Source organism: Stereum hirsutum (genome assembly GCF_000264905.1).
Source record: "Stereum hirsutum FP-91666 SS1 unplaced genomic scaffold STEHIscaffold_14, whole genome shotgun sequence".
Classification (NCBI taxonomy): domain Eukaryota; kingdom Fungi; phylum Basidiomycota; class Agaricomycetes; order Russulales; family Stereaceae; genus Stereum; species Stereum hirsutum.
This window is the reverse complement of record NW_006763144.1, coordinates 549,654-570,325: the sequence shown is the minus strand read 5'-3', so window position 1 is coordinate 570,325 and position 20,672 is coordinate 549,654. Positions and strand designations below refer to the sequence as shown.

At 52.5% G+C, this 20,672-nt stretch overlaps 3 protein-coding genes across 3 annotated transcripts; all 3 read right to left on the bottom strand.

Annotated features, from left to right (window-relative positions):
• Nucleotides 1-6,547: 6,547 nt before the first annotated feature.
• On the bottom strand, nt 6,548-6,916 carry STEHIDRAFT_63563 (uncharacterized protein; the record flags this gene model as incomplete). Its single annotated transcript, XM_007307699.1, has 1 exon — nt 6,548-6,916. The coding sequence occupies one exon, from the start codon at nt 6,914-6,916 to the stop codon at nt 6,548-6,550; it is 369 nt and encodes a 122-aa protein (XP_007307761.1).
• A 94-nt stretch (nt 6,917-7,010) lies between these two features.
• STEHIDRAFT_63751 (uncharacterized protein) lies at nt 7,011-7,517 on the bottom strand (the record flags this gene model as incomplete). Its single annotated transcript, XM_007307716.1, has 2 exons — nt 7,011-7,275; nt 7,345-7,517. 2 exons carry the CDS (start codon nt 7,515-7,517, stop codon nt 7,011-7,013), a joined length of 438 nt encoding a protein of 145 aa, XP_007307778.1.
• An 8,909-nt stretch (nt 7,518-16,426) lies between these two features.
• Nucleotides 16,427-19,912, bottom strand: STEHIDRAFT_102183 (uncharacterized protein). Its single transcript, XM_007307933.1, has 20 exons — nt 19,878-19,912; nt 19,781-19,825; nt 19,485-19,714; nt 19,324-19,425; nt 19,042-19,266; nt 18,972-18,984; nt 18,611-18,913; nt 18,508-18,544; nt 18,352-18,448; nt 18,203-18,293; nt 18,012-18,141; nt 17,944-17,950; nt 17,847-17,885; nt 17,771-17,787; nt 17,546-17,713; nt 17,323-17,481; nt 17,212-17,258; nt 16,727-17,154; nt 16,508-16,656; nt 16,427-16,447 (listed from the first exon to the last, which is right to left on the bottom strand). Exons 5-18 carry the CDS (start codon nt 19,169-19,171, stop codon nt 17,007-17,009), a joined length of 1,386 nt encoding a protein of 461 aa, XP_007307995.1. The 5' UTR covers nt 19,172-19,266; nt 19,324-19,425; nt 19,485-19,714; nt 19,781-19,825; nt 19,878-19,912; the 3' UTR covers nt 16,427-16,447; nt 16,508-16,656; nt 16,727-17,006.
• Nucleotides 19,913-20,672: the final 760 nt, after the last annotated feature.

Sequence of the window (20,672 nt, the reverse complement as noted above, 5' to 3'; positions counted from 1 at the left end):
GAACCCACAAATCCACAACCCACACGAACTCACTCACTCACGTACATACCCACCGGCGGCAACGAACCACATCGCAAGTAAACTGTAAGTATCCAACGAAGGTCGGTGTACTCCCCCCTCCGCCTGCGCATCCTCATCCTCCGAGCCCTCCGAACCAGCGAGTCGCCCGAGATGCCCTTTCGCCGGACACCCTGTGGTGATTTGGTCGTCCGAACCATGCATACAGTATTCTCAGATCTCATCCTTCTCTCGTCAGCGTTCTGCATGCATATGGTTCTATCACGCCAACTGGTCGCGCGTCCCCGTCGTCTCGTATGTATTTCGCGATGGATGAATATCGATGCTCAGCTCACTCCGATTCTTCTTTTTTCGTTCGTTCGTTCGTAGGCAACTTGAAGAGCGAAGATTCGAAGGTTTGAAATTCAGTCTTCGGCTCTTGAGCGCGAGCTTTCGTCGCACATAAAGTTCACGACCACACGACCATGCATGCATGCACGCATGTGGATCTGCGCACGATTCAGAGTCTACCGTGACTACGGGGAAACAAGACTCCCAGGCTCGTCAACTGGTGAACTTCTCGGCATCGGGATTCGGCATCGAACGAGATCTGCGCTCGTTCCATTCCATTTGCCACCATTCCACTCCACTCCCAACTGCACTCTATCTCGTTTCCCAGTTTCCCAGTTTCCCAGCCATGTGCATTGGCATGCGGTGAAAGTGAAAGAGGAAGGGATTAGGATTGGATTGGACAGTGAGAGGTAACGGTAACGGTAATAGAAACTCTAAGTAACCATCGTCCGGATCCCAAGCAGAGCGTTCGTTGGAGTGCTAGTACTCTGCTGCTACTACTGCCACCGCTACTCAGGCTAGGGTACTACACACGCACACCTCGATGTACATACCGGAGGCCTTCCTCATCGGAACACCGGGGTATTTGGGCTGCGGGTGGCTAAGTTCTTATCCAAGTTTTAACTCCCAGTGCTTCGTTTGATGTTCATTATAATGTTATCACAAGTAGCCTGCAACTTGCAGGGAAGAAACGTCAAGGATCGCACCCGAAAAGTAAGTTCCGCCGGCATCGCTTGTACTGACACCGGGACGCGTACGAGGACCATCGTGACCAGATGTTCTCGCTATTCTTGAAGCTTGAGGAGGCGAAGGACCGTCTATCTAGTATCTGCTGGATACGTTCTTCGATTTCCATGATTTCCGTTCTGTTTCAGATTTGGATTCGGACCCTTTGCTTTTTTTCTTAGAAAGCGTTGATGCATGGAAGTCAGAACGCTAGTACTGGAGATCTTGCACGCGCGCCACACGCTACATGTTCCTTTTATTGTCGATGCTGTGTCTCTGCGTATGCGTATGTGTATGCGGACGGTGATTGCGAACTAGGTCTGCCATCCCTGGTGTTACCGACGTATGCATACGAGTACGACCACAACTGTACTCGTCAAAAAAATAATAATGTGTCGCGGCCTGATTAATGGTCATCTAACGGGTGCGTATCTACTACCCAAGTCCTTTGTTTTCCGAATACGAATCCTCGTATATGCGCATGAACTGACGTATACGTATTTGCAGCGCCTCTGATTCCTCCTAGACGGACTTCGAGGAAGGGTCATGCACTGCAACTACTCGAATCATCAGCTCGACACAAATATTAATATACGACTACTTACCATAACAGCAACCGTGACTGCCAGCACCGCCGAGGTCATAATTCCGGTCGCTCAGTCCATCGTACTACTAGCAACGCATCGCCATTCACATCTGAATGTTAGGATCCTCCGAGGTTTCCAAGGTATAGCTATTGATCCTATCGATGCCATATACTTGATGGATTGCTCATGTTCAGATTCGCGATATTTCCGGCCAGTTGATGTCTATCCGCTGCGCTTTGACCTGAGCTGTCGTTGTCAGGCCATGCTTTCTTCATCTCAACCTCCGAATCTTGCTTATTTCGGAGCCTTCACTCTCACAGTACACGCGAACTTCGAACGAACGGTAGCGACGTCAAGAACATGATTAATGAATCGTTACTTTGCAATTTCGACTTCACGGTCTGCCTTGAAGAGGGTTCGAAACCTTTCGGCGAGTTCCAGCGCTCGCTGCTCACTCTGTGATCCGCATCTTCACGTACGTCCAGTCGAAAGCTGTCAACGTATGCCATCAAAGTAATTAGGGGGCACATCGTCAAGTTCTTCATCACATTCTCATGGAGTACTCACACCCAGCTAGCAGCCTTCGGTCCTGCTTCGGATCGATATCCAAGTCGACATCGTTTTATGTCTGTCGATCCCCTTCAAGTATGCTTTTACGCCTGTACCCAGGTAGTAAGTTACCGATCGTGCGAGCGTCGTGTCAAGTTTCAACTTGGCGAGACTCTAGTCTCTGAATCCACTGGGCCTACGTCCGACTCGGAGTAAGTTTACCCTACAGAAACGCCACTGACGAGCTACAACTTACATACATATCCCCCTGTCCAAAGTCTTTGTGTAAGATGCGGGCGGCTATTCTCGATCCCCAGTGGTGTTGATGGGGGTCATTCAATTACCAGGTACGTTATGTGGTGTTCAGTACGAGCATCATTCCGAACTATCCATCCCATCATGCCGATACGTTCGAATCCTGTCAACCTCGACATTCACGTCGGCACCTGGCTTTGCTTCTTCCAGAGAAAAACAGAACAAACGGCAGAAAGACATACTCAGACACATCCACGGTGTCACGGACAAGAACAGTTCTCATGAGCTCGTGTGAGTACGCTTGCTCTTGTTACAGTATCAGAAAACACACCCGAAAGAACTGACACTAAGTAGTCTTCACTCTTCTATCTGCCGACATTCAGCTCACGCCAGTGATCATGAGCGGTAGAGTACGTATGTCATGCTAACCGTCCGGCGCACTGACGCCACCTCCTACCTGTCAACATTGACACAAATGCCACATCGCGGAGTCCGCGCGATGTGATGGATTCCGGGTCCAGACGGCGGGCAATTGGAATTGAAGGACAAGATATGCCACTGTGCGACTTCGCGACTTCCCCGTGCTTGCTTGCACAAAGAAGGTGTCGCGAACTTCAAGTTATTGACGCTTGCCGCTTTGAATCATCCCAAATCGATAGGATCATATTCCCGTAACACACGGGCAACTCGGCAAACTCCTCGGGACATAACTCTCCGTCCCGAGAGCTCACCTGGCCTTTCTTCATCACGATAATTTATCATCAGAGCGGGTATCCTTCTCGACGAGAATCAAAAATCCCGCCGTGCGGCATACATAGTGGTGTGCGGTGATTCAACGTGCTCGTACTCCGACCAAGACCGGAGTGCAAGATGCTGCTGTAAGGAGCGAACCGTTGGGGCGCCGCGTCGAGGTTGGTTCGAGGGCGACAGGCGAGTCTTAATATTTACCAATTCCGAATCCGTACCTCTTGAACCAAGACCTAGTCTTTGCTTTTTGCTGATCCCTTTAGTATAGGGGCATTCGTCGACTCGGAATGACCAGCCGTTGTTCTCATACTTATTTACGCCACTATTCGGTCAGCGGTCAATGTTTATTGTACGTATTTTACCTGCACAATGCTAGTGTGAAAATCGGACGCCTAGAGATACCAATGGTCACCGCGTCGTCGAATGTGGCATCTCCATCGCCTTTTCAAGCGAGATAACTCATTCTCCTTCAACTCACCTCCTGAGTTTCGACGCCATTTCATCCCCACTGATTTCATGTTAGCGCCATTGCATCAGTCTCCACCTCAACGCCCGAGCTAAAATGATCGGATTTTTACTCGCCTTCGACCCGGACCATGCGTCTTCATCGTATCCTGCCCCATGCGCCACACTCAACGTTATTATTTGACCGTAGATTCCAGCCTGGATTGGCACCTCCCTCCGGAAACAGCCCATCTATCACCCCGACGCGAAATTCCCGTACAGTGCACACTCGGCTAAGAGGTCGTCGTCGACTATCATATCATACATACTAGTATCCTCGCACTACTTCCGCCCCGAGATCCTGTCAAATAAGTTTGTTCCTGTAAAACACAGCATCTGATGTCCGCTTGCGTCAAAGTGAAGAGGATAACTTAAATCCATATGGGCTAGCGAGGCACTGTAACCGTCTCCTTCCGGAATCCGAGAAAAACGCATCTCCGCTTGTTTTTTTCCGCCCCTTGGTGAGCGGCGACGTTCGCTGAGCTTGAGCTGAGTTTTAGGTCACGGTATGGACATGATAATACATCGCCTAAGAACGTGCACCTTCCCGTGCACTTATGCTGTAGAGTCCCAATGGGCTTGTGTATCTGATGGCTTTCGCTGTGAGTAGAGCGTCTGACCTTTCGTGCATTTCCGTGACACATTAATATGATGCTAGGGTGACCAGTGAATAGCACCCTTGCTAAGTTATCGAAAACGTCTATCGGAGCCGACCTTGACATCGAGCGATTTATCCATGTCGCCCCCCGAACGACGACGAAGACAAAGACGAAGCGAAAGCTCTCCGCACACAGAGATCCAACCTACGCACTCCCCATTGTGTCCTATTTTGCTTCCATGCCAATACGCTAACCCGTTTTACGGCCAAGGTTCGCGAAGAAAGAATGACGGTAAAAAGGTCGATCACGCTCGCGGATGCTGATCACTTCCTTTCTTCCGACTCTCTCCCGCTGGTCCTGGTCTTCCCCTCCGAGCTTAGTCCCGGGCTAAAAACCTTGACAAGCTCGGAGGGAGGTCAGAAGCTGTACCTGTGATAACATCCCATTCAAATGCACGGCCGCCGGATATGCAGAGCCCCTGAACGCCTCCAGATTGCCTCGAGATGGACCAGACCCTCTGAAGGCCTTCGAGCTTGAAGTCGCAGCGAAGAGGACATGCCGGCGGTGGTCGGCGAGCATTACATGGTGAGGACGGGCGGGATCTGCGACCAATCACCAACTCGCGCGGAGTTCACCGTTTCTGAAACAAACTAGCGAGAGGGATAGCGGGAAATCACGCATAGCACGTCCTAATTTTCGGAAGGCGAGTTGAAAGTATTTACCTCGTGGCTAGCGCTCGCTCGGTCTAGACAATACAAAACAACATGTGTAAGATTGCATAAGATGAGTATGAGCGTACGAACGACTGGACGGGTTCCGACAGGATTAGGACTATACGACAAAACAAAAACAATGGGGGATAGATAGCACAGGCAACGACGAAACGAGACGGTACGAGGACTGTAAACATTCGACGAGTATACGTGCGAGACGAGACGGGCTAGCCTGAGAAAGTAGTTTATGGTGTTATAGTCGTGAGGATGGATTGATGATGATGTGATGGGTTTGGGATGTGATTGTAAGATCGTAAAGACCGTGACCAGTCGTGAACCAAGATCGTAAAACGAGAACCAAGGACGTTCGGACGTTAAGAGAAAGGTAGAAAATCATGAAGCGGAGTCGTCAATCAAGAGAAGGAAGTGAAGAGAAGACAAAACAAGAGAATGGGTGAACCATACTGAAAACCTAACGTATTCTGGGGTGAAGTTGCTCATGGTTAAGAAGATATAAGGCGGTATATGAAAGTCACGAGCAATATGAAGGAAGATAGACATAGCAAGAGTGAAACCAAGAGGAAACAAATCATAAGCAAGAAGTCTAGATACGTACAGTGCAATGCCGAGAAGATCGAAGGATGGGTGTGCACAGAGAAGACGGGAAGGTAGAAAGTGCAAGCCGTGCGACACCAGTTCGAGGCTCCATAACCAAGAAAAGGAACATAGACGGGTAGAGTTAGTGGGGGGTAGACGGAGGTAGGATGAAGAAGCAGGTAGCGCAATAGAAAAAAATTATGAACGGCAAGGCAAAGGTCTACAGGAAGCTTTAAAGTAGAGTAGATAGAATAACGGATTGTATGGAAGGTTGAGGATCAGCGAATAATTAGGGTGGTTGAAAGAATGGGTGAAAAAAAGCAGTGGCAAGGGGTGAGGGATCACGGATGAAAGAAGGTAAAACATCCTTGGAATCACTACATAAAAAACCGAGACAAGGAAAGGGGAAGAGAAGGGGGTATGTATAAATAGATATCAGGCCGTGAAAGAAACTAGGGATGACATCCACAAAAAAGGAGACAGTAGAGACACACTTTTGGACAGTAAATATAACAGGTGATGATGAGATATAGGACGAGCAGATATGGAGACAGCAAAGTCCGAACCGGTGAGGCGATAGCAAATGCAACAGATGAGACGACGCTCGAGATACCATACAAAGACGGAAATAAGGGACCAAGAAGGATGATCGAGGATCGTCCGAGACACACTATCGTAGGAACACTTGAGCACAGATGAGGGAGTTGGCGAAGATCCTTGAGATGCGAGTGACGCGCTATGGGGAATCGACAAGATGGTTTACAGATGGGAACAGGCGTGGTTGCGATGCCGGGTCGGTGGAAATCGATGAAAACCGAGATGAACGATGAAGATGCAGAAGAGTACGAGCAAGCAGGCAAGGACAAGTAACCTCGAACCGGTCGAGTACTGCCCGAACCCTACGATTCCCGCATCATCTGCTTCAACTCAAGTCCATCGCATCCGTCTCATCATCATCAGAGCTACCCGCGGTTCTCCCCAGAATCTCCTCCAAGAAGCCCTCCGGGACCGTCGCCAACGGACTAGCACAGAACATCGCACCAGGGCCCGCGACGCTCCCATCGGCAGCTCCAGCCAATGCTCGCTCACGGATGCACTCCATGGCTTCCCTCGTCCTCGACACGATCGGGTGTGCCCATACGGCATTGATGTCGACTCGCATCGAGGGGTCCGTTCTCATCATGCTCCATATGAGATCGAAGAGCTCTACAGAGTCACCTTGGTCGACCTGTGAGAAGTCCTCTCGACGGAGCCGATGCCATGGTTCTCCTCTGAAGAGCACCAAAATCATATCATAGACAACGAAGAGAAGAGAGGAAGAGACCGCAAAAAACCAAAGAGCACCCACGGTGGTCATCGTTGAGAATAGAACGACGGTCGTTGGTTCATGTCGCATAGAGGTGATGGTGGCGTGGCAGGTCGTGAGAGGACAATACGTTCAAGGACGCGGAGTGACGAGGGTTGCGAGTGAGTCGGAAAGGCCAAACAGGACCGGGAGAATGAATGAATGATGAATATGCAATTCCGAAAGTGAAAAAAGGTAAGTGGGGAACACAGTCAGTCAAGTGCTTTCGAACAGTTTCAATGGATGTCACGCACTCTCCAGGAACAACGATATTCGAAGCTGTCTCTAACATGGTCATCCCTAGGCTATTCAATCGCACAACCCGTTTAGTATGAGAATCCGCAAACCAGCGAGAAGAGACCGGGACAACGAACCTGAAGATATCAGCAGCCTTGCCATAACATCCTTGAAGGACCTCCGGGGCGAGGTACACCTTGTCGCCCTCCCGTTCGAAACCTTCCGCCCGCAGGAGCTGGAGAAGGCCGTCAGAGGCAGGAGATGCTGCCGCAGCAGCTACTAGGTTTGGACGCGGCCACAGAGAGGCCATTCCGAAGTCTCCAATCTTGAACCGTCCTTCTCCAGTGACGAAAATATTCGCAGGTTTCAAATCAAGGTGGATTACTCCCGCGTCGTGGATGAAGTGAAGACCCTGGTGATGAGAGAACATGGACAATACAGAAACAGAAAATAAGGTTAGAGACGAGGAGATAAACACCAGAGCAAGGAGAACGAGAACGTACGTTACTGAGATCCGCCAGGATCTTCCAGACGCGCGCCTCATCGAGCTTCGGGAAAGCCCTCCCGTACTCCCATAGGAAATGCGCAAAGTTGCCAAGTTCACAGAGCTCAGTCCGTATGTACAGGGTTTCGTCCTGTTCCCAGCTATCGACATAAGCCAGAACATTGGGATGACGGGAAGTTGCGCCGTGCGAGGAGTCCGCGGCTGCTTTGGAAAGGTGGTTCAGGACGTCGACTTCTTCGCGGAGACGGAGACTGGTGTGGCACGACGGTAGTCGAGGAGAGTGTGAGAGTGAATACGGATGAGCGGTTCCCAAGGATGAAGAAAGGGGATCGATTGTTATCGCAAGATGGCCAGGATAGAAGACGGATGGACCGATATAGAAACAAAGTGTTCAGAGACGGCGATCAGTACGTTGTGCGTCGTAAGAGAAAGAAGCACAGAGTATGAAAAGAAGAGAAGGGAGACGGAAAGTTCAAAGCAGTGCTTTCGCGACCACGCGATGTATGTTTTGGACCAACAAACGCCCACAAGAATAACGATCTGATCCCAAAAGTGCGAGCGGCGCGGCACTTCACTTCGGGGAAACAGACAACACAACGTTCGACGACTGGAATGGACCGGAAGACACTCACCGATGCCTGGCACCCTCAAATCTCTTCGACTTCTTCACGGCCCAAACTTCCTCGCCAGCTTCTTCCTCGGACGCCACACGCCACACACTGGGACTCATTGACCTCTTCCTCTTCACCTTCATCACCTTCCCGAATTCTCCACTCCCGATCTCCCCAATCTCGTCGAACTCCCTCTCGAACCGCCCCATCCCTTCCTCTTCCTCATCATCGTCTTCACCCAACATGGAGCGTTTTCCAAACGAGAGAAAGCCGAGCGACTGTTTAGGCCGCAGGTGAGGGTGCTGTGGCAACTTCGGGACCTTGAACGGCGAGCCACCCGAAGCCTTTGTTTGGGCAACGCTCTGTTCCTTCTGCAAGGGCACATGTTTCGAGCCATTCACATGTTTGCTGTGCAAGGTTGGAGAGTTTTGAACAGTAGACGTGGCGGTCGAAGAGGATGAGGTAGAGGTGGTCCTGTTCGAAAGCGGCGAGAACCGACTAGTGAATGTCGGTTTCGAGGGCGAGAGGTTAGAGGGACCTCGAGGAGGGGGAAGCTTGAAAGCTATGTAGACCACAAATGACAGCTGTCAGTAAATACAGAACAATGCGAGAGAGTGATCCGACTGAGACAGCAAACGCACCTCCGCTCTTATCCATCGTAGGTGTCCCCGGCGAACTACCCTCCCCACTCCCACTGCCATTACTGAACGTCGAAAGTGCACCGCTGCTACTTCGCCTCAACAACCAGCTCCTCCCAGCCACAGCCGTAGGCCTCCCCAAGCCCAACCCCTCATACTTCTCGCTCGGACTCGTTTCGACCACGACCAACCCTTCATCATCACTATCATCCTCCACCTTCGTATTCAGCTGCAAAGCCTGCGCTTTCTTGCCTTTCCCGCCGAGCATGGGGAACGCAGCAGGCAGACTCTTCCTTGGTATCTTCGTCGTCTTCTTCTTCCCCGGCTTCGCACCCGTCACCGCCTCTCCGCAATGACCTCCAAGTCCTCTCCCAGCACCAGCACCCGTACCAGCCATCGCACCCTTCTCCCCCACAAACTCCTCAAAATTCACCACCTTGTTCGTCACCGCACTCTGCCACGGCCTCTCCCCACCCGTCCCAAACTTAAATGCCGTCTTCACCTTCTTCTGCGGCGTCCCCGGCGGCTTCTTCCCTCCATGTCCAGGTCCCACAGCAACAGGTCCGCCCCCGCCCCCCATACTCACATCACCCAGACCAGCGAGATGATCGTCATTATGGTGATGTTCGTACTTGTTAGACTGAGCGAGAAGGAGCGTGCGTAGTATGAACGCGTCCACCTCCGAATCCATCCGCAGCGCCCCATGCGCGATCGCGCCCTCGAGCGAGTTCCCAGAGTTGGACGCACTGACGACGCCCGGGTCCTGATTGTTGTTGAACGCGTTCGAGCTGAAGGTCGTCGAGTTGGAGTTGGGAAGGAAAGGTCCCGGGCCGTGGAAGTTGGGCCACCCGGACGTAGAGCTCGGTTCGAAGCCGGGCGTGACGAGGTCGTTGTAGTCGTTGTCTTGGTCCGAGCTCGCGATCGTGCTGACGCTGGTACTTGCCCTGGGCATGATCATGCTAGGAGCGGCGTTCGAAGCAAACGCGTTCGCCATCGACTCTGACCTTCCAAAACTGGGCCTACCCCGCCCTCCCCTTCCGTCATCCCTCAACTTGCCTCGAAGTCCTCCAAGTGGCAACGGAGCAATGGCACCATTAGACGACGCGGTGCTCAAGTCCGAATCAAAGTCAGAGAGGCCGACACCGGAATCGCGAGGCCTGTACTTCTTCTCCAGTTTCGGCGGTGGAAGGTTGAGCCCTGCCAGGAAAGAACCGGTCTCCTCAGATGAGTCAGAGTTGTGACGACCATGACCATGCTTCGGCAAGCCGTCCTTGAGACTGAAGCTCGGAGCCCCACTCCAAGACCCAACGCCGAACGAGCTGCTGAAACTGTCGTCTCCAACTCCTCCAAGCCCTCCGTCGTCGTCTCCAGACCGGATCGGGACACCCTTCTTCTTCCTCCTCTCCACACCCCACTCTTCGTAACTCGCCTCCCCAAAGAATATATCCTCTTCGTCGACTTCCTGCATCTGCACCCCAAAGCTCTTGTTACCAAGGATCATATCCTCGTCCGAGATCTCGCCCATCTCCTCATCATCATCCGACGTACCCCTCGGCATGGGCGAAGAGCTCTGTACCACTGTAGTCCCTCCACCTCCAAGCCCACCACTGAACGCGTCTTCATCCGCGCCCCACGGACTCGACGCCCAACTATCGTTCCTCTGAAGAACGCCAGCCCCCGCATAACTGTGCCTGCTCGCCATCTGCGGCCTCCCAAAGAGAGGTTTCGGGGGCGGGCCGAGATGCGGGGAGTGTAAGTTGATAGCACTCGTGAACGACTCCGCAGATGAGGGAATGTCAGCGAGAGAACGACGATTCGGGGTAACCGTAGGCATGATGGGATTAAATGGTGGAGGTGAGAAGGTCGACGCCATAGGAATTGGTGGGGGTGGAATGGAAGGTCCGAAGAAGGCAGTGGCGCTTCCGCTTGACTCGGTGCGCCGGAAGTTTCCTTGCTTGACGGATTGGGTACGGGTACGAGCCGAAGAGACGTTGGAAGCGTTCATCGTGCGACGACGTCGAGCAGGAGAGGCAGCTGAATTGACAGAAGAGGCAGACGAGTTTGATGACGTGCGTGAGCGGTTGCTGTGACGAGTGCTTGTTCGAGATCGGTTGTTGGAGGGGAAGGTGATGGTTGGAGAAACGGCAGCTGAGAAAACAGGGGATGGGGATGGGACGGTGCGGGAAAACGTAGGGGCGGGCAGAGTCGATGGTGGCATCTGTCCATACAACGTGTTTCAGAATGGTTTAGCACAAAACGATGGGGTATTAGGATGACAACGATGCGAAAATGCAAGATCAGCGATTTTAGATCGATGTCGGCTGCGATGATCACTCGGTCGTGAGTCAAATAGCTCATAGTGCCTATGGAGCCCTTGTTGCATCGTGCAAGGTCCAAAGCCACGAGTCTAACGGCAAAAACCGATCATGCACCCAGAGTGTAGTCACTCTGAGCAAGGAAGAGACATCGTACAACACTTCAAGAAACTGGTGGAAGTAAAAGACACACAGAAGAAAGGACGCACCTGGACAGTATTCTGGGCTCTCAGTTCTCGGCTTACAGGCCTGTTCCGTGCCAACCTCTTAGTGACATGTCCTCCAGGTGAAACGTCAACAGCATCCTCTCTGCCATGAAGTTGGAATCCTCCGGGAGTGAACTCTTCCTCATCACTGACAGCACCCTCGTCTCCACCGATCTTCAGCCTGCCCATGGACCCCTGACCACCTTTCAAGAACAGCTCCTCATCGACACCGGATGGACGAGCCGGTGTCTGAAATCTTGGAGCGGAAATTGGACCGAGTCGATCAAATGAACCTTCGCCTGCTGCTTTGGTAACACTGAGGGGAGTCAGCGTCTGACCGCCTTTGGGAAAGGGTGACTCGACGGCGAGAGACGTAGGCTTGCGCTTGACACCTGTGGTATTGTTGGTCGAAGGAAGGGATGGTTTGACAGCTCGCGGGGTTTGGGAATGAACTGGTGGGAGACGGATTGTGGGCGATGTCGGGGAGAACGTGAGAGGACTGAACGGGCTGTCCGGGCTCGTTGGCTGCTTTTTGTTGGAAAGCACAGGTCGAGCAGGCTGAGTGGACCCTAATCCGATGGGAGATGTACGTTTGATCGGGGTCTGGAGGGCGTTGGATGAAGGAGTGTGGGTGCTTGGACGAGCGGTAGGGACGCGTCTAGACGCGTTCGGGGCTTGACGCGACTTCTTTGTGCGCGACGGGGACCTTCTCTTGTTCGAATTGGCAGGAACGGAACTGGTTGTGCGAAAAACGCGCGCATCCTCATCGCTGTCGTCCTCGATTGGGTTCGCGGGCAGGCCGTGACTGAATAAGTTTCCAGAGGTATTCGCGGTGGTGCGCTGTGGAGCGCGCAGGCCGGCAGCAGATCTCGTGCTTTTGGGACCGAGTGGGCTGGACTGCACTGGATAGTCCTCTTCTGCCCACGTGAGGGCTTCTTGTGAGAAGAGGGACTTGCGCTTGAGGGGCGAAGAGGGGTGCGGCATGGTCGTTGTCGATGGCGAGCGCGGACGTTTCTTGTTTCTGAGGTCGTAGGGGGAGCGCATTTGTGATGGATTGATGTGGTAAGAAAGAGGAAAAACATACTGGCTGGCGTCGCGCGCGTGCGGCGGGCGGGAATATATAGCGATCGGTGTTGGGGGCCTTGAGGACGTACGAAAGCAAAGCGGTCGAAGAAAGGCGGACAATGGTCAGGCCCAAAACAAGCCTCGCGCTGTGCCCACGCCCACGTTTGCCTCCGCCAGTCAATAAACGGGCTCACGTGATCCGGAAGTCACCGTGCACAGCCTTCGTAATTGTGCCGGCGGTGGCAAGTGCCACATCAACATGTTCTCCAGATTCACGCTCTCGTATAACGATTATAACGAAATGTCGGGGGTGTTCGACATATGTCAGCGCAAAACATGTCTTCCTACGTTCGAGCCTCGACATACAGCTGTGGCGCCAAAAGTTTCATCGCGATCGAGCCTGCTGGTCCTGAGCGTTCACTTCGACGAGTCTTGAGCGATGGGTGGTCCAGAAACCTTCATAGATCCCCGTAACTATATCCTGGTGCTCTGCAATGGCTGGTCTCCGCTCTCCATCCGACGAAACCGACATATTCTCTCTCTACTCTCAGCACACCGAGTCAGGACCATCAACACCCACCAAAGCTCACGCCAACCCACCCGTCGTCTCTCCCTTTCGAAGAGCACGTTCGGTCGCGCGGAGAAATCCAGGACACCTCGACAACGAGCTAGCCAAGACTACCATAAACGCCCTTTCCGCCGTTCCAGAGGACGGCGAATTCATAAGGTCTCGTGTGGCACCCATGGGCGCTAGCGCGATGCCATCCACTCCTCCGCCCAAACGCGTCTCACTCGCTGATCCTGGTGTCTCTTCTCCGAGTCCCGGATGCTCCACGAAAGATTTAATCAGCCAATGGGAGTCCATGAGCCCTCGGGCGAGTACATTTGGTCAAGAACAACAGGCGACCTCCAGAACGGCCACGATTCGGATTCCACCTCGACCGAGCACTAAGAACTTACCTCCACCTCCATCCAACCCTCCGGACAAGAAACGATCGCCCCTCCGCCAGTCGTTCCGCAATATTCTTTCCGTCTTCGGGAAGAAACCCAAAAACAAACCGACCGGTGTTGTTAACTCGACCTCAGACGACCCTTTTGTAACTCGCTCCTCGAGCTCTGAGACGTCCTCAGATACTGCACTCCGCTCTGGCTCCGTCCTCTATTTCTGCAACTCTTCTGGGCCTGCTTGGACACCTTGTACCGCAGGCCTCTATCCCACGCACATATCTCTCCAAGGTGACGCCACCCAGAAGATCTCTCTATTTGGGTGCACAGACGTCCGTTCGGTGTCACTGAAGGAACTCGGTTCGGAGGAACTAGATACCTTACCTCGCGGCGAAGGAGGAGACGAGAACCCCGATGGTCCAAAGGTTTTCGAGGTTGTGTTTGCTAAAGGCGAGGATGGAGAGAGGACGCATAGGTTTGCAGTAAGAACAGTGAAGGATCGGGCGTGGTGGGTTAGTGGAATCTGGTTAGTCTCGGCTCTCTCGCTACATCTTCTTGTTATGAGGTATGTACGAAATACTGACTATCTTTTCTGTCCGCGGTATTCCTAGGGACATGATCATGAACGCGCAAGAGAAAACCATGCGCGCGCGCACCAAAGCCGAATTAGTGAACGACCTTCACATCGACACTCTCACCGCGAACGCCCCACCCCCCTTCTCTTCTGTTGTCTCCTCTTCTGATGCACCCAAAACAACAAACTCCCGATTCTCCCTCGGACCTCTAACGAACCCCTACTCCGCCTTCGTACCTTCCTCTCCAACATCCAAGACCCCAACACGCTCTCACGACGGTCTCCCAGCTCCTCCACAGTCTCAACCCTTCGCGAGCCCAACGACCAAGTCTTACCTCTCACCTTCGACAGTCCCTCGTCCATCTTACAAACGCACCGACACGAGCAGCACCGCCGATACTACCAATACCACGAGTTCGACATCCTCCCGCAGCCCCTCGATCCTCGACCTCGGCCACCGTTCCGTCGTCCGTCAACGTCTCGCCGCTATGCGAAACGGCCAACCACCGCCATCGAGTACAGCCCACACAAGAAGTTCTCCACGAGCGCAAAACTTCGGCGGTGGCGGTAGTAGTGATGCTGGAGCATTGTCTCCAAGTTGGCAGAGCCGGGGCCGTAACAGCCCGAGCAAAGAATATTCGGATACTGGTACCGCCTTGACGACGCCTGCGACCTCGAGAGCACCGAGCGAGTGCGGATCGACGAGTATGACCAAGTCGAGGCTTTCTGGAGTGACTCTGGCTGTCCAAAATGACGATTTTAGCTCCAGCAGTCTCAAGCGTCGTCCCGCTTCTTATTGCGCTTCGGAGGAGATAATGGATGATTATATGGATGCGCTACACGACGACGACGACGAGCATGGGCACTCAGCTTCGCGGTTAACCACTCCCGCCCAGTCGATTATCGATTATTACAGCGACGGGCCAACGACGAGTCCTGTCTTCGACTCCGAGATGGCAGGAGCTCGGGACAATGGGAATACGTCAACCGGGACGGATTCAGGTGCTCTGCACTCCAATATCCAGGACATAGCCTCAGGCCTCGATCTCCTCCTCTCCGACTCTGAGCATCAGACTTCAGATCTATCCAGTCTTCGGGGCGCCACCGCCACACTAACTTCTCAACTCAAGTCTTTGCACTCCAAAAGCGACGAGACGCGCGGTAATATACTCGCCCAGGGAGAAAATAACGGAGCGAAGGTTAACGAAGTGAAGAGGGTTGTGGAGGGCTTGAAGGCGATGATTGAGGAGGGGAGAAAGGGCGGTGAGGATGATACGAAGGAGTTGAGGGGGATGGTTGAAGAGGTGAGGAGTAGGCTGAAGGAGTTGCCTGTTCTTTTGGGTGTGGTGGAGGCTGGAAATGGAGATGATGTGTCGACTGAGGAAGGGAGGGAAATCGTTACGATGGGGAATTTGAGTCCGTTTAGGAGAGGAAAGGACAAAGTGCTTCCGGCCGAGCCTGGACATGCGGGAGGTGGAGCGACTCTGGATCAGGAGCAGGTACTGTCTTTTTCATTCCTAAGATCTCGGCGCCTCGCTGATGAGTGGGCTTCGTTATCAGCTACAGAACATCGTCGGCATGCTCGAGCAAGAAAAGGAGCAGCGAGAGACGCAGATGGCACAACAGGCGGACAGTGTACGATACCTACAAGAACTGAACACGGTGCGCCACACCCTCTTCCCTCTCTTTAGTACAATCATGTTCATGTATATGCCTTCCGCGTTCGTTTTGTAGTGGCTCGAAACCTTCGTCAACACCGGAACCGCCCAGATCCAAACCGTAGCCGCTGGCGTACATCAACTGTGTTCCGACCTAGGCCATCCCCTCACCCTCCCTCCTCCCCAACCCGCACCCTTCGATCCCGAAAATCCAGACTCCCAGCCTACATCTATCGGCGGATATCCTGCGCCAAACGAAGGGATGGAGAACAGACCGCCGACGCTGATTGAGGATTTGAGAGAGCTATTGGCGCAAACGAGGGATAGGCAGGAAAACGAGAGGGGCGTGATGGACGGGGTGGGCGAGCTTATTGGGACGTTGAGAGAGGATATGGCGAAGAATGCAGAGATGCGGGACGCGTTTTGTGAGTCTTGCTCATTTCCACTGCTTGTGACCAGGGAGTTGTGATCATTGAGGCTGATGCGAACGTGTTGATGTAGCTCTTGAGTCCGTCTTTGCGCTAATGAGCCGTCAGAAGCAGGAGCAGGAGGGCATGTTACAATCGATAGCAGCAGGTCGGTCATTATTCGTCTTTCGTTTGTCCCGGATTTGTGGGCTGATAAATGGCACGTTTCTGCATACAGAACTGTCCAACGAAATTCGCGGCGAAAGGTTGAGATTCATCGAAGCCATGAAAGAAGCTACAGCTATCAACATCGGAGGTGCGTCCTTCTCCATCTACGCGAGTCAACGAACACAACACTGATCATTCCTCTCTGCAGTCCATGTTCAGGAGTTCAAGAAGGAGCTCACGCGCGAAGTCATGCTCATGACCCAAGATGTCAGTAGGCTCCAACGCGAACGACAGGCAATGGAGCAGCAGATCGCGGACCTGTTTGCGTTTTATGGGAGGCAGAAGGCACAAATCATGGTGAGCCTAGCACTTTCATGCTGTGCTGTTCAGCTGGTAAGGTTCTGTTGAGGCTAATCTACGCCTACAGATTCCTGGGCATGCTCCACCCCCCCAGCAGCAGCAGTACCTTGTTCCGCCACCTCCTCCCAAGGGCCGTTACTGAGAAAGTATAAGATCGGTCGAAGTTCGTCGGATAGGTGTATTGGGATCGGTGTTTGCTCATTCATTCTGTCTACCACCAAGAAATACGTATATCCAATAAACATGGGTCGTATATACAACGATATCATAGCAAGGATGCATGGAGGATAGCACGGATAGCAAGGTAGACTTTAGCATATCAAAACGGATAGAGGTCATAGCATGGTTCAGAAAGGGCCAGTACGAGGCTGAGTGGACGCGCTTCGGCGGCTCACTTGCGCTGAAGATGAACGAGCAGCACTTGCAGAGTTTACGGAAGCGTCGATGAAGCGAGCAGTAGCGGCGATACGGAAGTTGGCGGGGACGACGGTATGTCTGGGCGTAGAAAGACATCTCAGCAGAGTCGTATTTGTTGGAATCATTTAAACTCACTCGTAGAGGGTCTGCACGTCATAACCTTCCTGAACGCAGACGTCTCCCTGTCCGCCCATAAGTATATCATCAGCTTCGAGGAAGGAGAGTCACGAAAAAGATGCTACGAACATGCTTCAGCACAATCGTCAATGCGTTCTTGGATCCCTTCGAGTTCGCCACAGAGGCCGTCTGGTGCTTGTGGTGCAACCGGAAATGCATCTTCGCCGGCGCACCGAGGGATAGAGAAGCGACGATTGGTCCGAGGCCGGGCTCGGCATCGGAATGGAACTTTTCGAGGCATCAGCTCCCCGGCAAAAATGACTAGTGGTTCGAAGAATTAATGAGCACTCACAGACATCTTCTGCCTCTCCATGTATGCCGCAGTCAGAATCTCGTTAAATGTCGCCGGCGTGCTGAGCTTAAGCACCTGGTTCACCCGGTCATGGATCAACTGCAGAGCATCGACGACAGCTGACGCTGCGCGGTCTAGGGGGACAGTGCCTTCTGTTCCACTGATATACTGAGTAGTTAACACACATCAGCGACCTGTTCGGGATAGTTCGAGAAATGAGGCTACCTGATACGGAGCACCACCTAGAGAACATAAAGTTAGAGTCAGCAACGAATCGAAGGGATGATCAAAGTGAACGAACTGTTCTGTGAGAAGTAGTTGGAAAGAAGCTGGCCTCTGCCTAGAAGAAAATAGTATGAGCATGGAGCGCCATGGAAATATGGGGTAAAGAATGGTACATTTATGCTGGCACACGCGAGGAGGAAATCAGCATCGTATCTAAGCAGGAGAGAGTGTAGAGACATACAGCCTGCAAACTCGCTCGGCGTAGTTTCAACGTCCCATCAGTGGCCTGCTCTTGATAGTCACGAAATATTTTGTGCGCCCTGTCGTTGGCCCATGCACCATTGGGACTGATGACATGGATCTTGGCGCCTCTGCGCGGACATAAAATGAGCAACAAAGTAAGAAGGAAGCCGGTGAAGGGAATAAACTGACTCGGTCATAGGTAGTTTGTACGTCCGAAGAAAGACAGAGCACTTCTTGCCGTCCTCCATAAACCACCTCAATGCTGACAGTTTCAGGACGCCTATAGTATGCAGAGCGGTCTTTAATGATCAAATGGCTGAGAAATGATGCGAGCTCACCTTTATCAGGCATCGGAACTTTGGAGATGGCGTCCGACGAATCCAGCGTCCAGAAGTGTTTGTGCTCCCTGATGCCCATGGGGGCCTTGATTTGAGACTGATCAATGAGATTATCATCAGGATAGTATCGAGATGTAGGACTGAAGAATAACTTACTCCACATGACTTACACTCCCAGCATTCCCACTTGCAACTACGATGATATATACATGGGATTATTGTTCATCTGCAGGCTATACCAAGAGTAAGGGCTACTTACCGAGAAGAAAATCTTCCACATTGACGACAATGCATTCCCCGTGTCTGCGTCAAAGTGTCACCTTTAGATATATTAGGTGGCAAGGGGCGAAGATCAGGTATCGCAGCGTCTTCACCCAATGGCAACTTCAAAAGGTCGAGAAATTCTGGGTTGTACTCGAGCTTCTGAGGAGCTCCGTGGTCCTCGCCAGTGCGCCAGAACATCGTGCACGTTGGGTTCAGACACATGGCTGCGTCAAGGTAAACCAGGGAGGAGGTTCGGTTGCAAGACAGACAAATGTGCTGAGGGATGGTCGGATAGAGGCTTTCAAAGGGTTTCTGTCAGTAATATTGAGATAATGAAGGGCTACTTCCATACGTACTACATTTGCTTCACTATGATTGTGCAAGTGCATCAGAGAAAGCCTTCATAGACAATTGCGCAACACTCACCAGACACTTTCCTGGAAATCACTGTGTCAGACCTCTTTGCTCTCTTAGCCCATCTCAATTCCATGTCCAGAGACTTGGCCTTGTCAGCTGAAACGAAAGCGAGGGACTTGATAGGAGCGTCGCTGTCCATTTCGTTCGCTTTCGCATCCTGAACAAGCTCATTCGACTTGTCAACGAACGTGGGTGGTATGGCAAGGCTGGCTGGCTGGTCGACGCAAGTTGGATCTGTTGCATAAGACATGGCCTCAGAGTATGGAAATGGCGAGTGGAAAATTGCACTACCTTTTTTACACCACCAAGGCAGTCCTTGCTCCTCGCACCATTGAAACGCGAATTTCCATCTCACTACGCCCTTCTCACTGCTGCCTACCCTCTGACACTCAGCTGTCCAGACCAAACCATCAAAAGGGTAATCACTCATGGAGACGCAAATGAGAACCCACCCCACGCATGAGTTATCTGATACCAGCCAAGCACAACATACGTATAACCTTTCACATCCAAATCGTACGGGAACAGCCTGTACTTATCGTCCGCGACGATCACGAGCGGCTGCCTGTTCTCGTAGTTGTTGAGAAGAGCGCGAATGGACTTGTCCTCTGCGAGCTGATCACCCGCAGCTTGTGTATGCAGCTGACCGCTGCGAGAGTGAACAGCCTCAGCCTTGCCTCCTCTGATGAATCATCAAAGCAAGAATCAGTCAAAGAGAGGGATATGAGTAAATGACACTGCGATTCACCCATGAGATATGATCAGTTTGCCGTTATGCTCGAAGACATCGCGACTATATTGACGTCAGTGTCCGCAAATGTAGTAAACCAGACAGGCAAGCATACCTAGACGCAAAAGCGCTCAGGAGATAACCTTTCACGCTCTCGTTAGAGAAGTAGACGCCGCCCTGATAACTATTGAAGTGGTCGAAGGACTCGCAAAGCTCTTGTCTGGTCTAAGAACGATGTCAGTCTGATGCAGCGCCGGGAATGGCTATACACGTACCTCGGCCCATATTGGCGGCGTGATCGGGATGGAAGGGCGAGAGAGCGGTACATCCGCGGGCAGTTCGTCGTCAACAGGAAGTTCCAATGGAGGAAGAACGAGTTCACGAGGCTGTTCTAGAGTGGTCTGAACAGACTCGTGAGCATCGCCGGCATCAGCGTCTATTTCATCAACCCAGTTCTCTAGACCTCGCGCTAAGTTCACGGCAGGGGCTGAAGGCGTAGGCGACTTCGTCCGTGCTTTTTTGGTCTGCGGTCCTTCGTTTTCCATTGCAAGCTCGATGGACTCCTTCGTGTTCAAGACCCCAATCTTGCGCTTTGCCGTTGCCTTCTGCTTTTGTGACGGGTCAGTCGGCTTAGAGAATAAGCCTTTGGGCGCAGGAGAGGGTAGGAAATATTGTTGTGGTTTCTTCGCGGTATTCGGACGCGGCGGAGGTTTGGATTCCCTTAGTTGAATAGTTGGGTCGCTGCCGTTGTTCGCCGAAGATGGTGACAGAGGCATCGAGGTTTGTGCGGTCGTGTGATCCACTAGCGCCTCAGTAAGTGTCGCAGAAGGCGATTGCGGCCTGGCCGTGGAAGGAACAACAGGATGCTGGGTCACAAGGGACACAGCTCGACCTGCCGGTTTCTGCGGCG

Coding starts and splice junctions, on each gene's coding strand:
- STEHIDRAFT_102183 (XM_007307933.1), bottom strand. CDS start 19,171: ATGGACAGCGACGCTCCTATCAAGTCCCTCGCTTTCGTTTCAGCTGAC. Junction 17,482..17,545: donor TGGAGAGGCAGAAGATGTCT/GTGAGTGCTCAT, acceptor TGCCTCGAAAAG/TTCCATTCCGATGCCGAGCC. Junction 17,155..17,211: donor GACGTGCAGACCCTCTACGA/GTGAGTTTAAAT, acceptor TTCTACGCCCAG/ACATACCGTCGTCCCCGCCA.